Source organism: Asparagus officinalis, chromosome 3, assembly GCF_001876935.1.
Source record: "Asparagus officinalis chromosome 3, Aspof.V1, whole genome shotgun sequence".
Taxonomy (NCBI): domain Eukaryota; kingdom Viridiplantae; phylum Streptophyta; class Magnoliopsida; order Asparagales; family Asparagaceae; genus Asparagus; species Asparagus officinalis.
The window spans coordinates 77,685,174-77,698,439 of record NC_033796.1 but is presented as its reverse complement, the minus strand read 5'-3'; the positions used below and the strand labels follow the sequence as shown (position 1 = coordinate 77,698,439).

Sequence of the window (13,266 nt, the reverse complement as noted above, 5' to 3'; positions counted from 1 at the left end):
TGAGCTTTGGTTTTTTCCGCCTTCTCGGGGGTGAAAGGTAAATAGAAGGAGATACTCCTCTTCTCGAAACCTCGACCAATACCTGATTTTCTGCCACAGCTTTTAGAAACTCCTCTTTAACCTTATTTGCTGGTAACTTTTCCCTAAGCGACTGCATCGCTCTTACGCTTGGAGTGGACTTCTTGGAGATCTGCATGCCTCTAAGCTCAAGACTGAACTTTTCCTTCAGAACACCCAATTGTGCTCTTGATTCACCATCTGTTGTAACCATGTTAGGCAAAAACTGTTTACTTCCTTGATTGGGGGTAGGGTTGGAAGTGCTACTGGAACCAACAAGGCTTGCATCCTGTTTCTTTTTGTTATCAGGAGTATGAGATATATCTTCTGTCTTGAGAGGGTGCTTCCTTCCAGACCTTAGCTTGACACTATCATCCAAATCGGCTTGATCTACACTAGGTGCCTTTGAAGTAGACCTCAGTGAAGAATCCATGTCCTTCAAAGTTTGTTCTCCATCTATATATTTTCCTGCAGTGTCTTGTTCCTTTTGCTGCTTTATATGTGACTTCCATTTCCTTCCTGAAGTTTCTGTCTGTGCAGATGCAGAAACAGGTGGCTGAGCTTTAGCATCAACATCAGTACTCTTCGCACTTGCCTTTGACCCAGGTGGCCATCTTCCTTTGTTTCTTGCAAAATTTGAAGGATTCTCAACAGAGGCTGGGGAAGCAACAGAAATGTTCTTGGAATAGGTTTGATGATCATCCTTTGGTCCCGACCCCAAGATTTCTTGGCCAAGATTCTTGGAACCTCTATGGATTCTTTTGGTAACCTGCTCCTTGCCGAGATCATTGAGGTAAGAAAATTGTATGGCTAGTCGACAACAACCATCATAAATGCAGCGCCCTTGTAGAGAATTCATTGCTTCGACCGCATTTTGTTGTGATTGGAATTGGATAAGAGCTTGAAAGCCAACTGTGACGATCTTCTCTACAAACCCATATGGAGAAAACACTTGATGCAACACTTCCTTCGTTATAGGATAGATCATTGTGTGAATGGTGACGAAGAGGACTCGATTGGATGGAGAATCCTGATCTGCACTCTCCTGAAGAACTTTGGATGGCTCTGACATCTTGTCGAGTGATGGATTCTTGAAGTTCTTGAATTCTTGGACAAAATTCTGAAACTGAGAATTCAGTTGAGAAGACAATTGAGAAGAAAATTCTTCCATCTTTGTTGATAGTTGTTGAGCGATGAAGCTTTGTTGAAGGAGAGCATCTTCCATCTGAACCCTCCTTTGCTCTGATACCAATTGTGAGGGACTGAATCCTCGATTGGTTCCTTTGGGGATGATTCTGGCCATGATGAGCCTGAAACAAACTTAAGGGAAATGGTGATAGAAAGAATTGGGAGAATTGAGAGAGAATGAAGACAGGGGTTGAGTTGAGAAGAAGAACAGAGCTCTAATTTCATTCATATCATACTCAATTGTACAATTCCCTATTTATACAAGCTAACCTCTGAGTTGAAGTTTGCGCACGTGCACAAACAGCACACAGCCCACAACAGAAAACAAACAGAAAACAGAAACAGTTATACAGTTGTTGAGCTGGACATTTCATATAGGACCTCAGTAATTATAAGTGCTTGCAGATAGCTCCCTAGGCTTTGCGTATCAGGCCACTTTGTGTATCAGTCCCCAGCTTCTCAAGCCATCAGTCTTCAAGCTTTCGAGGTCTTTGGCGCAATTGACAGGGTTGTTCATCAGGTCCTGACAATTCCCTCCCCTTAATTTGGACCTTGTCTCAAGGTCAAATGTAGGAAACCTTACGGTCTCTAACAAGCCTCTAGCTAGCTCAAAACTGATTACACCACCAAAAATATGATGATACTGGCAAACTTTGGAAATCAATTCCCCTGTAACAGCTTCCTCTAAGCTTGCCATGTATTTGATGTAAATGGACCAGAGAAATGAAAAGGAATTGCTGACAAGAGGCTGTAAGTGGACAGGGGTGAATTTGAACGTGACAAAATCACACATGGGCCAGTATACAACACCACTTAGTAATGTAGGAGTCAGGTCTCTCTTCAACCGGGCAAAAATCTCAGGCGCAGTTTCACCTTGTAATTTTGGCAGAAACCTTGATACGGTATTAAACCATAAATGCAATAAGGGTCCTGAGACCAGCATGTGCCAAGTAAATTGAGAACCAAAAATCCTGACTCCAATTTTCTCAGAGAATGCATCAGTAGCTCTCAAATCAAACCAAATTTGTCTAACTGATACCGGTAGTTCCTCATCCTCATTGAAAGATTGAAGCACTTGAAGAAATACCCACTCACCTCGAGTTTTATCTCTAACAGCTTCTTTGACTTTCTGTACAAAATCTTCTTGGCTTTTGACATCTCGAAGTTCCACTCGCCCCATCTGCAATCCACTAGCTACTAAATGCACATGTGAACCAATGAACCCTGACACTACAACTTTCCCTTGAAGATCTAACTTTTCAATTCCCAGGCCTATGAGCTCCGTTTGGAGAGTGTGTTCTTTACAGGCGGAAGGGAGAGATTCCTCATCGGCAGACGGCGAGTTGGCCCAAGAGGCCGCGGCGACCTGAGCAATTCCGATGTTGCCGCAGTTCCGGCGAGCCTTGTTGCTGAGCTGGCGAACGAAATTAGGCGGAAACTTGAGGATGAGAGCTGAGGATCTCAATCCTTATATATTATATTATATATATATATATATATAATACAATATATATATATATATATATATATTATATTATATATATATATATTAAATTATATATATATATAGATGTATTATATTAAATATTATATTATTATAATATTATATATAATATATTAATCTTATATTAATCTTATATTATAAGCATTAATACATCAATATCCAACCCACATCCTCTCTCAAGTGTAGAATTTCACAAATGCCTAAATATAATAGTTTTTAATATTTTGGGATTTGATATCCCAAAATTGGTTTTGAAACAAACAAAGTTATCGATTTCTAAAACCTTATATCCCAAAAAAAAGATGGAAACAAGAGAGAGGATTTCACAAATCCTAATAAAATATTATTGTTTTATAATTTAGGGATTCAATATCCCAAAAAAAAGTAAAACAAACAAAGTTATGGATTTTTAAAACCACAAAAAAGCACTTTTTACATCCCAAAACTATCATATCCCAAAAAAAAAGCAAAACAAACACCCCCTTAGACTATCTCCACCAGGTGGGTTTTGGGGGTTTTTTTGCTGGCTTTTGGGGATGAAATGGAAAATCGGTTTGGGATGGGTGAAAATTTCACCTCCGGCTTTTGGGGGTGAAATTAATTGAGCTCATGTATCAAGCCATGTGTCAAGGCTTGATTGGTTGGAGTTTTTTGTTTTATTTCTAATTTTTAAATGATATTTTGGGAGATAAATACTAAGAATTAATTTATAATTTTTATATCAATAATTTTTATTTTTTCACCTCTATAAATAGAGATTAGTCTTGTGTAATTTGGACACCAAAAAAATCTGAGTTTTCAACACCTTATATCAATTAATAATATATATTATTTATGTAAATATTAAAAAATTATAATTATAAATAAATGAGTTATATTAGTAATAATAATAGTAGTAGTAGTAATATATATGAAATAAGAAAAAGAAATGAATAAATAAGGTGAGGTATATATGTTGGAGTGATGGGGTTAGTGGGTCCCAAATAAAGTAAAAATCTTTTGAAAAAACTTCTGCTGTAGAGATGATAGAAAATGAAGATTGTTGAATTATGTGGAGGGGGAATAAAGTGATGTGGCAGGAGAGAGAAGGTTAAAATTTCGACTCCTGCTGGAGATAGTCTTAGGGGAAAAAATACTATAACCGTTGGGGCTTGTACTAGCAGCTCCAACGGTTAGTTTCACCTATTTGGGTTGGACCATTTTTACTAGTGTCTATAAACTCAACTTATTTTATGAAACAAGATAATGTAATTTTTTTCCCTTGACCTTTATCATTTTTATCCTTTTATTACTGCTCATTCCAGTTTTTCTCTTATTTTTAAATTTTTTAATTTTTTTTAGGAACCTTTTCATCTTGGAGTACTTATCTCTTAGGGGCTGTTTGGTTCGTTTCCTTGATATAGAGAAATGCAATTCCATGTAAAGAAACACAAGTTTTGAATTTTCCAAACTTTTCCAAGAAATAGATTGTTTTGCTTTGGTTCGCACATAAAAATAGTGGGAAACCAATGTATTTATTTTTCTTGTGTTTGGTTCGCATAGAAAAAAAAAGGAAAACTTTTGTAAACAAAGCAGAGAAGGAAAAAATCTGACGTGGCAGAGTTTTCATCAATTTCACTTGGTTGGGGAAGGAAATCGGAGAGGGAAAAAAATCTTAGTTGGCGGCGATTTCAGCAGAGTTTTCCCTCTTCCATTCGAGCGAACCAAAGCGGCACAAAGAAATGGACGGAAACAAAAAAGCTGACGTGGAGGGCTAAAAATCTGACGTGGAGGGGTTTTCTGAGTTTTCCACCCCTTATAATAGCGAACCAAACAACCCCTAAAGCAACACATCATTACTTATTTTAGGGAATTAACTTCTGTTTTTCCATACTGCGGGAGTAACGATCTTTCATAAGTTTCGTATTTGCATTTAGTTCTATAATTACATTATTCTAAAAAAGGTATGAATACTAGGAAACCATCATAATCCAACTCACTTATAGCTTGTAATCTATAAGTTCCCCATCTCTTTCTTCTTTTATATATGGTGTAAGTGCAGCAGCAGTATGTATATGTATATTATCACTTTCAGTACGATATTGAAAGTCTGTTAGTTATCAAATCATGGCCTTGACTATATCCACTGCTTTTAATCAAACAAATGGACAATATAGTTATTGATGATAGAAGAATACATGTGGATTTCAGTCAAACGGTTGCCAAAATTTGAAGCCAATACAGACCTGGTACTAGGAGTCATTAAGGGATTATTTTAAAGGGTAAATTCAAGAAAGTGTCATGAACTCTGAATTTCATGGTACAACTTGAAATAAATTAAGGATTAATTTCATCAAACCCCCTTGAACTTTGGGGTGTTGCATATAACCCCCTTGAACTATAGGAGTCTCACAAAACCTCCTTGAACTTTAATTTATCTCACCTAACCCCTATGTCTGTAATTTGCAAACAACTAAATGTTTCTCCTAAACTTTAGCATCATTTACATGCAACATACTCCTTTCCCTCAGTTTGAGTTTTTCATGTCGATAAATTTTTAGTTATTTGTAAATTACATTCAATGGGGTTGGGTGAGACTAACTAAAATTTTGGTGGGGGTTAGTGAGACATCCCATGGTTCGAGGGGTAGTTATGTGAGATATACAAAGATTAGGAGGGTTTTGTGAAATTAACCTAAATTCATGAATTGTGTGCGTGTGTGGAGAACATTAATGAAAGTGTTCTTTTCAAAAATTAAAAAAAAAAAACACTTAACGCTTGCTTTAAAGTATAGCCTCAGCTGCATCCCGATGTCATGACACTAAAACAGTTCAGGTTTCTTGCATATGTTTGTTTTGTATTTACTTTTTTTATCAGTTAAATGTTGATAACGCTGCATTTAGGATGCTGCTTTTAAGATTCTAAATGGAGTAATGCTATAGGAACCTAAATCCAGGGGACAGGTGAGGTGTCTCCTCCCCATTAATTGCTCCATGCATATAAACAGTGCATGGAGCAATAGGAAGGAGACACCTCACATGTCCCCTCCCCTATCCCATGGGTTTAGACCCTCAGGGAATTTCCCTTCTAAATGTAAGCATCGACAACCATCCTAAATTTCATTATTGCAGATGCTCCGTTTCTAGTTTCTAGCTAGGTGGCTGCTTCAAGTGTGGGCTACGGAAATTGTGCTCGTGATTGTCAGCAAGACTCCAAACCGCAACCAACTCATGGAGATGATCATATCTGGTCTCTATTTCCGAATAAACAGGGAAAATTCATCTAGTCTATTATTTAATATGTATACTATCTTCCTTTTGCTTTTTTAATTAAATGACCTCTACGGCTCTACCTCTCTCACGATACAAAGAAATTTCACTGCAAGAATATTGTTATTTGATATAGAATGGTACTGACAAACAAAAAGTAAAGACCCAACAAAAAGGCAACAAGAAAGATCATCCCAGGCATAAGTACGGTGAAGAGAACTTAGAGAAGCATAGCAGATACCATAAAGATCGAGAAGGCAGAAAATATCGAGATCATGGAAGAAGCACACATGAAGCAGTCGTTGTTGTAGTAAGAGCAAGGGCAGCAAGCTCTCCTTGTGCCCCCTCTCAAGGCCTATGTGGCGGTGGGAGAGTTTGCAACCTCTCCAAGCAAGCTCGCCAAGGAGCTCCCAAGCCATCTCCTTAGGCTGACATGGACATTGAGAGCTTGGGAGCTCCAAGAGCTCCACAAATTTGTGGAGCGCTTGAAGAGCTCCCAAGTTGTGGCAAGATTTACTAACACCCCGCGCCCACCCCCCCCAAAAAAAAAAAAAAAAACACAATTGCAGAGTGATCAAAATCTGCCCAAAAAAAGAAGCAAAAAATCTAACTTTTTCCAAAATGAAGAATGCTCGATTAATCAAAATAGTGACTTTGACCAGTTCTAACCTGATAGACCATCTCCGATCGGCAAGTCATCCCCTCTCCGATCGGCAAGGCCTGAGCTTCGATCGACAAGTCCTCGGCAAAATAGAGACTTTGACACGGGAGATGAAGATGCGTGGATTTGATTCGACGGGAGATGAAGAGGTCTCAAGGTCTGGGTTTGGGGGTTAGGGATATGAAGAGGTCTCTTTTGAGATGAGGGGAGATGAGAAGGGGCTTGGTATTCCTGATGAGAATTTTAAGTGGCTCAGTCTCTTTTGTTTGTTTTTTTTAATAATTTAATAAAATAGAATAGATACAAAGATCTGGTAAATGAAATAAATGAGCAATTAGAGTTGAAAAATGACTGTTGAGTAATGGGTAAAATATTAAAATAAAAGAGGGGTTTTTTGATATTGGTGGAGCTCCTAACTAGGAGCTTGTTGGAGCTCCATAAAAGAAGAAGGGCCTCCCAAGGCTTATTTTTTTAATTTTTTATTCTAAAATGCTTGAGAGATCTTGAGAGCTTGGTGACTAGGACTCCTAACTAGGAGCTTGATGCACTTGCTCTAAGGATGAGCGAGGGTTTATTATGAAAGAAGCAGGGAAAAAATATCTCTTCTAATATTTATATATAATCTAGGAAAAATTTTTTCGGACCTTTCCCACAAAAGAAAGTAATTTCACTGCATGTAGGGTGTTTGATGAGGATAAAGAAGGCTTCCAACAAACAACCTGACAGTGTTGATGACTATTAATTATCAAGTGTATTTTATTATGAAAAAAGCAGCAGACATCAAGATGATAATGATGACGATGATGCACATTAGGGAAATAAACATAAATAAATAACACTTGAAGAGCGTTGGAGATTATCAATAATTAAGTGTAGTTTTATTCTCTTTATGCAAATTCAACAGAAAAAAAAAGTGGGAACAAACGTCATGAGAATATAGACCTTTGCATTCTGGTCCATGAGTCCTGGTCATGGTCCAACCTAACAGTGCTAATAAGTCTATTCATTTTATTTGTTTATCTCATGATTATAACAGAATGAATAATGGGCTGATGTCATGTTGACATATTGTACATCCAATTTCTCCCTAATGATCTGAATGCACCGAAGATATTTTTCTAAGGTATGGGTCAGTTTGGCAAACGGAGCAAAACTGGGTCAGGACTGGTTCTGACCTAGTTTTATGCTAAACTAGTTTTGTTTTGAATCAGACCCTCATGGCCCAGAACAAAACTAGTTTAGTGACACTATTTTAGCATAAAAAATAGGATCAGATCCAGTCCAGAATTTTGACAAACAAGAAACAACACAAAATTGGGCATGGTTCATTCTTGGCCCAATTTTACGAAGTTGTCAAAACACTCCCTAAAATTAGGGTTGGGCATGGGCCGGGTCGCCCAGCCCACCGTGGGTCACGATCCAGCTGGGTCCTTAGTGGGCTGGGCTCGATCCGGCCTATGATATACTTGGGTCACGGGCCGGACCGGATCCAGCCCCAGACCCAGGGTCAAAGAAGTATAGGCCTGGCCCACGCTGTCCTGGCCCACGCCCGACTTGCCCCGGCCCGACCCACCTTGCCCCATGATATATTTTTAGTTAATCTAGATGTTTCTTTAACCCTTTGGGTCTGTAGCTAGATGCCAACAAATCCAAAAGGTCATACGTGTTTAACTCATGAGCATTTTTGGCCTATTGAAAAACAAAGCAGTGATGTTTAAGTTTGCTACTGTCTACTTGGAAGGATTAAAATGTTTAATACAATGTTAAAAATAGTTTAATACAAGTTTAAATTACTAAAAATAAATTAGAAATAATTCTATAATTGTAAATACAAGTTTATATAATTAAAAAGGTAAAAAAAATAGGAAAAAAGTTGAACGAAAAACCCGTGGGCCGACCCACGACCCCACGGGTCATGAGCCGAGTCAAACCCGGCGCACACCTAGACAGATCGTAAACCTTACTAGTCCAGTCTCAGTCTCAGTCTCATGATCAAAGAAGTAAGTACAATTCATTCTGACTCGACCCGACCTGAATCAGGCCCGGCCCGGCCTTGAACCAGGGGGGCCAGGTCACGGGCGCCATCTTAGACCCTCCAAAGTCCAAACGATGACTGAATTGACCGGTACCGTTTGTAATTAATCAGAGTCGTCTTATAGATCGATCCAATGACTATTAAAATAACTCCAATTTTATTGATGCAATTGCTAATAAATGCAACCAACTGTTTCAACAACTTACTTATTTTTGCGGGCCCAGTACGTAGTCCCATCTGATAAGGGTCATTTATACTTTAGTCCTTCGAAAATTTTGGCTGGCACCATTAGCTTGGCGACTTGCTCCCTTCTTGCAAACTTTTATCTCTTCGAAATTTTAATTATTGATATAATTCCAACCTTATGATTGAAGAACTTCACCATCATCGAGTCTGTTTGTACATCAAAGACATAATATTAAAACAAAGAATTAGCAAAAAAAAAATTATTAAACAAAGAAAATCAATGAAATTAGTCAAACAATTAAAAAATATTGTAATAATCAACAACTAATGGGCAAATAGAGTTGAATGAAAGAATAAGATTCGTTTAGGGGGTGTTTGGTTCAATAGTGGACAAGACACCTTGTTCAATTTATTATGTAACAAATGCAATAATTAAACTTACGGGAAATATCTTTTTCACAGGGTCTGATGAGAAAAAGTTCAACAGAAGGGGGTTGTTTACAACTAGGGAGGTCTGACTTGAAGTAGTCAAACAGCACAATAGAAACAAACATCATCAAGAAGAAGAGGAGGAGAAGAAAGTGGAAGGGCAAAAGGAATCGCCATGGGGGCTGAAGGAGATGCCTCTGGTCAGTTATCTTTCTAAATTCTTGCTTTAATCTCTTAATTTTTGTTAATTTCACCCTAATCAGGGTAAATAATTGTTGTACCCCACATTAAAAACCTTGTCTTTGTGGATATCTTCGTCTCTAATTAAGGTTTCTTCCTCTATTTGATCTAACCCTATACCGCAAATTGGCTTATTGTCTTATCATGAACCATGTCACGTATACATGAGGCAGTTGGTTTGAACTGGTTATCAAGTAGTTTAGGTTCTTTTTTTTTGGGTGAATAATAGTTTTTTTGGATTTTTTTTCCCCTGGATTTTGTTCTTAGTTTTAGTTATGGGTATTTTTGTTTCTCTACTAGCTTTTAGCCAATATTTGATTTCATTGTCTCTTGAATTTAGAAGTAATTCATAGAGTTTCAATTTATTCTAATTTGTGTTAATAATCAACTCCTTGATCATCATATTTGTAGAATTTCCCCCTTCTTCTTGTGTGAATAAGAGAGATCAGTAAGCAAGAATGATGGAGTTGTTTAAGATGGTGTGAATCATGTCTAACACTGAGATTTTTTTGCAGAAGAAAGAGGATTAGGTTGCACTGAAGAGCGCCTTGGCATCTTACACGAAATGATCGTCAATTGGGATTCTGATCAATCAATGATATGGGATCGAGATCCGGAGGAAGCTGCTCTCTTCTTGAGAATTGTGGATGAAGTTCGCCTGTTTACTGAAAACTTGGGAGAGGAACAAAAAGAGATCCTGTGTCATGCCCACAGCACTCTTCAGTCAGCTATGTCCAGGCTTGAGGATGAGTTTATCCACCTTCTAGTTCAATACCGACAACCTCTGGAACCTGATCATATGTCATTCCGTTCTACGGAAGATGAACTAGTCGATGATTTCTCATCGAGTTCTTTTGATGAGGAGCCAATTCAAGGGAAGATACGGACTGAGAGCAGTCGGGGTTCAGAAGAGTTTGTGATCGATTTGATCCACCCAGATGCTGTTTTTGAGCTTAGAACCATAGCGGAGTTGATGTTTCTTTCAAAGTATGACAAGGAGTGTTGTCAAGCTTTTATAGCTGTTAGAAGGGAGGCATTGGATGATTGCTTATCGATTCTTCGAGTGGAGAGGCTGAGCATTGAAGAAGTCATCCAATTGGACTGGACTGCGTTAAATACTCTGATCAAAAGATGGAATCGAGCATTGAAAGTATTCATAAGAGTATATCTTGCTAGTGAGAGGCGACTTAGTGATTTAATCTTTGGTGAATGTTCTGAGTCTGTCGGAGATTACTGCTTCCTTGAATCCTCAAAGGGATCAATTCTCCGATTTCTCAATTTGGGTGAAGCCATTGCAATTGGACCCGTGGAGATTGAAAAGCTCTTCAGAATCCTCGATATGTATGAGGGGCTGCAAGATCTTCTTGCAGATGTAGAATCCTTGTACTCGGGAGATTCTGGTTCTTTGATACTGATGGAGTGCCACGAGGTCTTGCTAAGATTGAGCAAATTTATAATTGGAATTTTCACCGAGTTCAAGAATGCAATAAGAAAGAAAACATCAAATACCCCTTTTCCTGGTGGTGGAGTCCATCATCTCACAAAATATGTCATGAATTATATGAGGACCCTTGCTGATTATAGTGGAACCCTAAATCTCCTTCTCAATGACGAAGATGAAAAGGACTGCCCTAATTCTTCTGCTCCAATGATGCATCATCTCCAATCGATTGTCTTGATTCTCGAAGCCAATCTTGAAGCTAGATCAATGCTATATACAGATACAGCTCTCCAGCATCTATACATGATGAACAACCTATGTTACATAGTTCAGAAGGTAAAGAACTCTGACCTTCGTTCAATCCTCGGTGACGATTGGATTCGCGCATACAGCAGAAAATTTCGTCAGCATGCTATGAACTATGAACGGGCTTCGTGGATCTCGGTTCTCTCTTTCCTCAAGGACGAAGGCATATGTAGCCATGGGTCGAGCTCTCCTTCAAGGACAGTTCTGAAGGAGAGGTTCAGAGGTTTTAACCTCGCGTTTGAAGAGGTTTACAGGGCGCAAACAGGTTGGAACATTCCAAATATCGAGCTCAGAGATGATCTGAAGATATCGATATCATTGAAGGTGCTACAAGCTTATCGAACATTCATGGGGAGGTATGCAAGCCATCTTGATGGGGTGAGACATCGCGATAGTTACATAAAATACTGTCCTGAAGATCTTGAGAGATGCTTGTTGGATCTTTTTGAAGGAACGTCGAGAGTGATGCACACTCACAGGAGGTGAAGAAGATCACAGTTTTGATGTGTTGTACAGTGCTTTAGTTGGTTGTTGATGGGTATTGACTGTGATTGTAGTTCTAAATATTGGTTTTTTGGACGATATAAGCTCTTGTAACATGAGTTGTCCGATAAATTTCTAGGATGAGAATAATTTGGGATGCAACTTAGAAGTTGCAACCCTCATTTAATGTAAATGTACTGAATCTGTATTGCTTGCTGTAACAATATACGATTGAGAGATGTTCATTCATATTTTTACTGAATATTATTCAAAAATGGGAAATTGAATCAAACTGTGATACTGTTGTATTTTGCATAGAAGGCAGAATGTATTACCTTGATGTATCATTCCCTGTCATTTTTACCTATTTAATAATAAAATTTTATATTATATAAAATTTTGTACTGTGGCATACTATAGACATTTTAAATTTTATTTCCCAGATCATTATAATTAGTAATTTCTGGGCCAATTTGTTTTCTTCATTCACTTTTATACTCAAGCGGCGAACTATTAAAATTTTAAAAACTATTTTACCTCTGTTAACATTTTGGGAAAAGACTGGAAAAGAAGAGGGGATCAGGTACGAATGGGGAAGTCTACAAGCATTTCACATATTTTTTCATTGAGATTTCTGAGGAGTTAATTACCGTTCCAAATTGGAAATTTCCCATTGTCAAAATAGTAGAATCATTATTTGCTTTCCTCCTTGTTTAATTAAACCAGGTAGGGGAACTGGTCAACAATCCTGCTCATCGGGAACACGGATGACAAAACACAAGGAAAGTCTAATTTATCTTTAATTTTTGCCTTTATTTCACTTAATTTCACTTAAATACCTTAGGTGCTGTTTAGCAAAGGGTTAAGTGATGGGTGAAGTGGACTTATAACCCTCCATAATTTGCCAAACGCAAAAAATACAAAATGATTAAGCTAATCCCTCTTGAGGGATTAAAATGAACTTACCCCTCAAAATGAGGGGTTTACTAATACTTCTATTTGGAATGATTAAGAGTTAACCTCTCTGGTACCGTTTGGCAAAGGGTTAAGTGAGGGGTTAAGGAGATTTAACCCCTTCTTAACCCGCCAAACACAAAAAAATGTATATAAGGGTTAAAGCGAGTTAACCCTCCATAATTTGCCAAACATAAAAAATATAGAAGGGTTAAACTAACCCCTCTAGAGGGATTAAAATGAGTTAACCCCTCAAAATGAGGGGTTTACTAATACTCCTATTTAGAAGGGTTAAGAGCTAACCCCTCTAATTATAAAGAAAATAGCCAAAATTCTTATTATTCCCAAACACTAAAAATGATTATAAGGGTTAAAATAAAAATTATATAACGGGTTAATAATTTAGTCCTTTGGATTATCGAATTGGCTAACTATGTTAATCCTTCTCTTTAATCCCTCTTCATTAATCCTTTACCAAACGGGGCCTCTAATTATAAAGAAAATAGTCAAAATTTTGTTATTCCCAAACATTAA

At 37.8% G+C, this 13,266-nt stretch overlaps 1 protein-coding gene across 1 annotated transcript; it reads left to right on the top strand.

The window, feature by feature from the left end:
• Positions 9,406-12,070, top strand: LOC109834362 (exocyst complex component EXO70B1-like). The gene is made up of 2 exons (XM_020402370.1): positions 9,406-9,508; positions 10,064-12,070. Exons 1-2 carry the CDS (start codon positions 9,484-9,486, stop codon positions 11,779-11,781), a joined length of 1,743 nt encoding a protein of 580 aa, XP_020257959.1. The 5' UTR covers positions 9,406-9,483; the 3' UTR covers positions 11,782-12,070.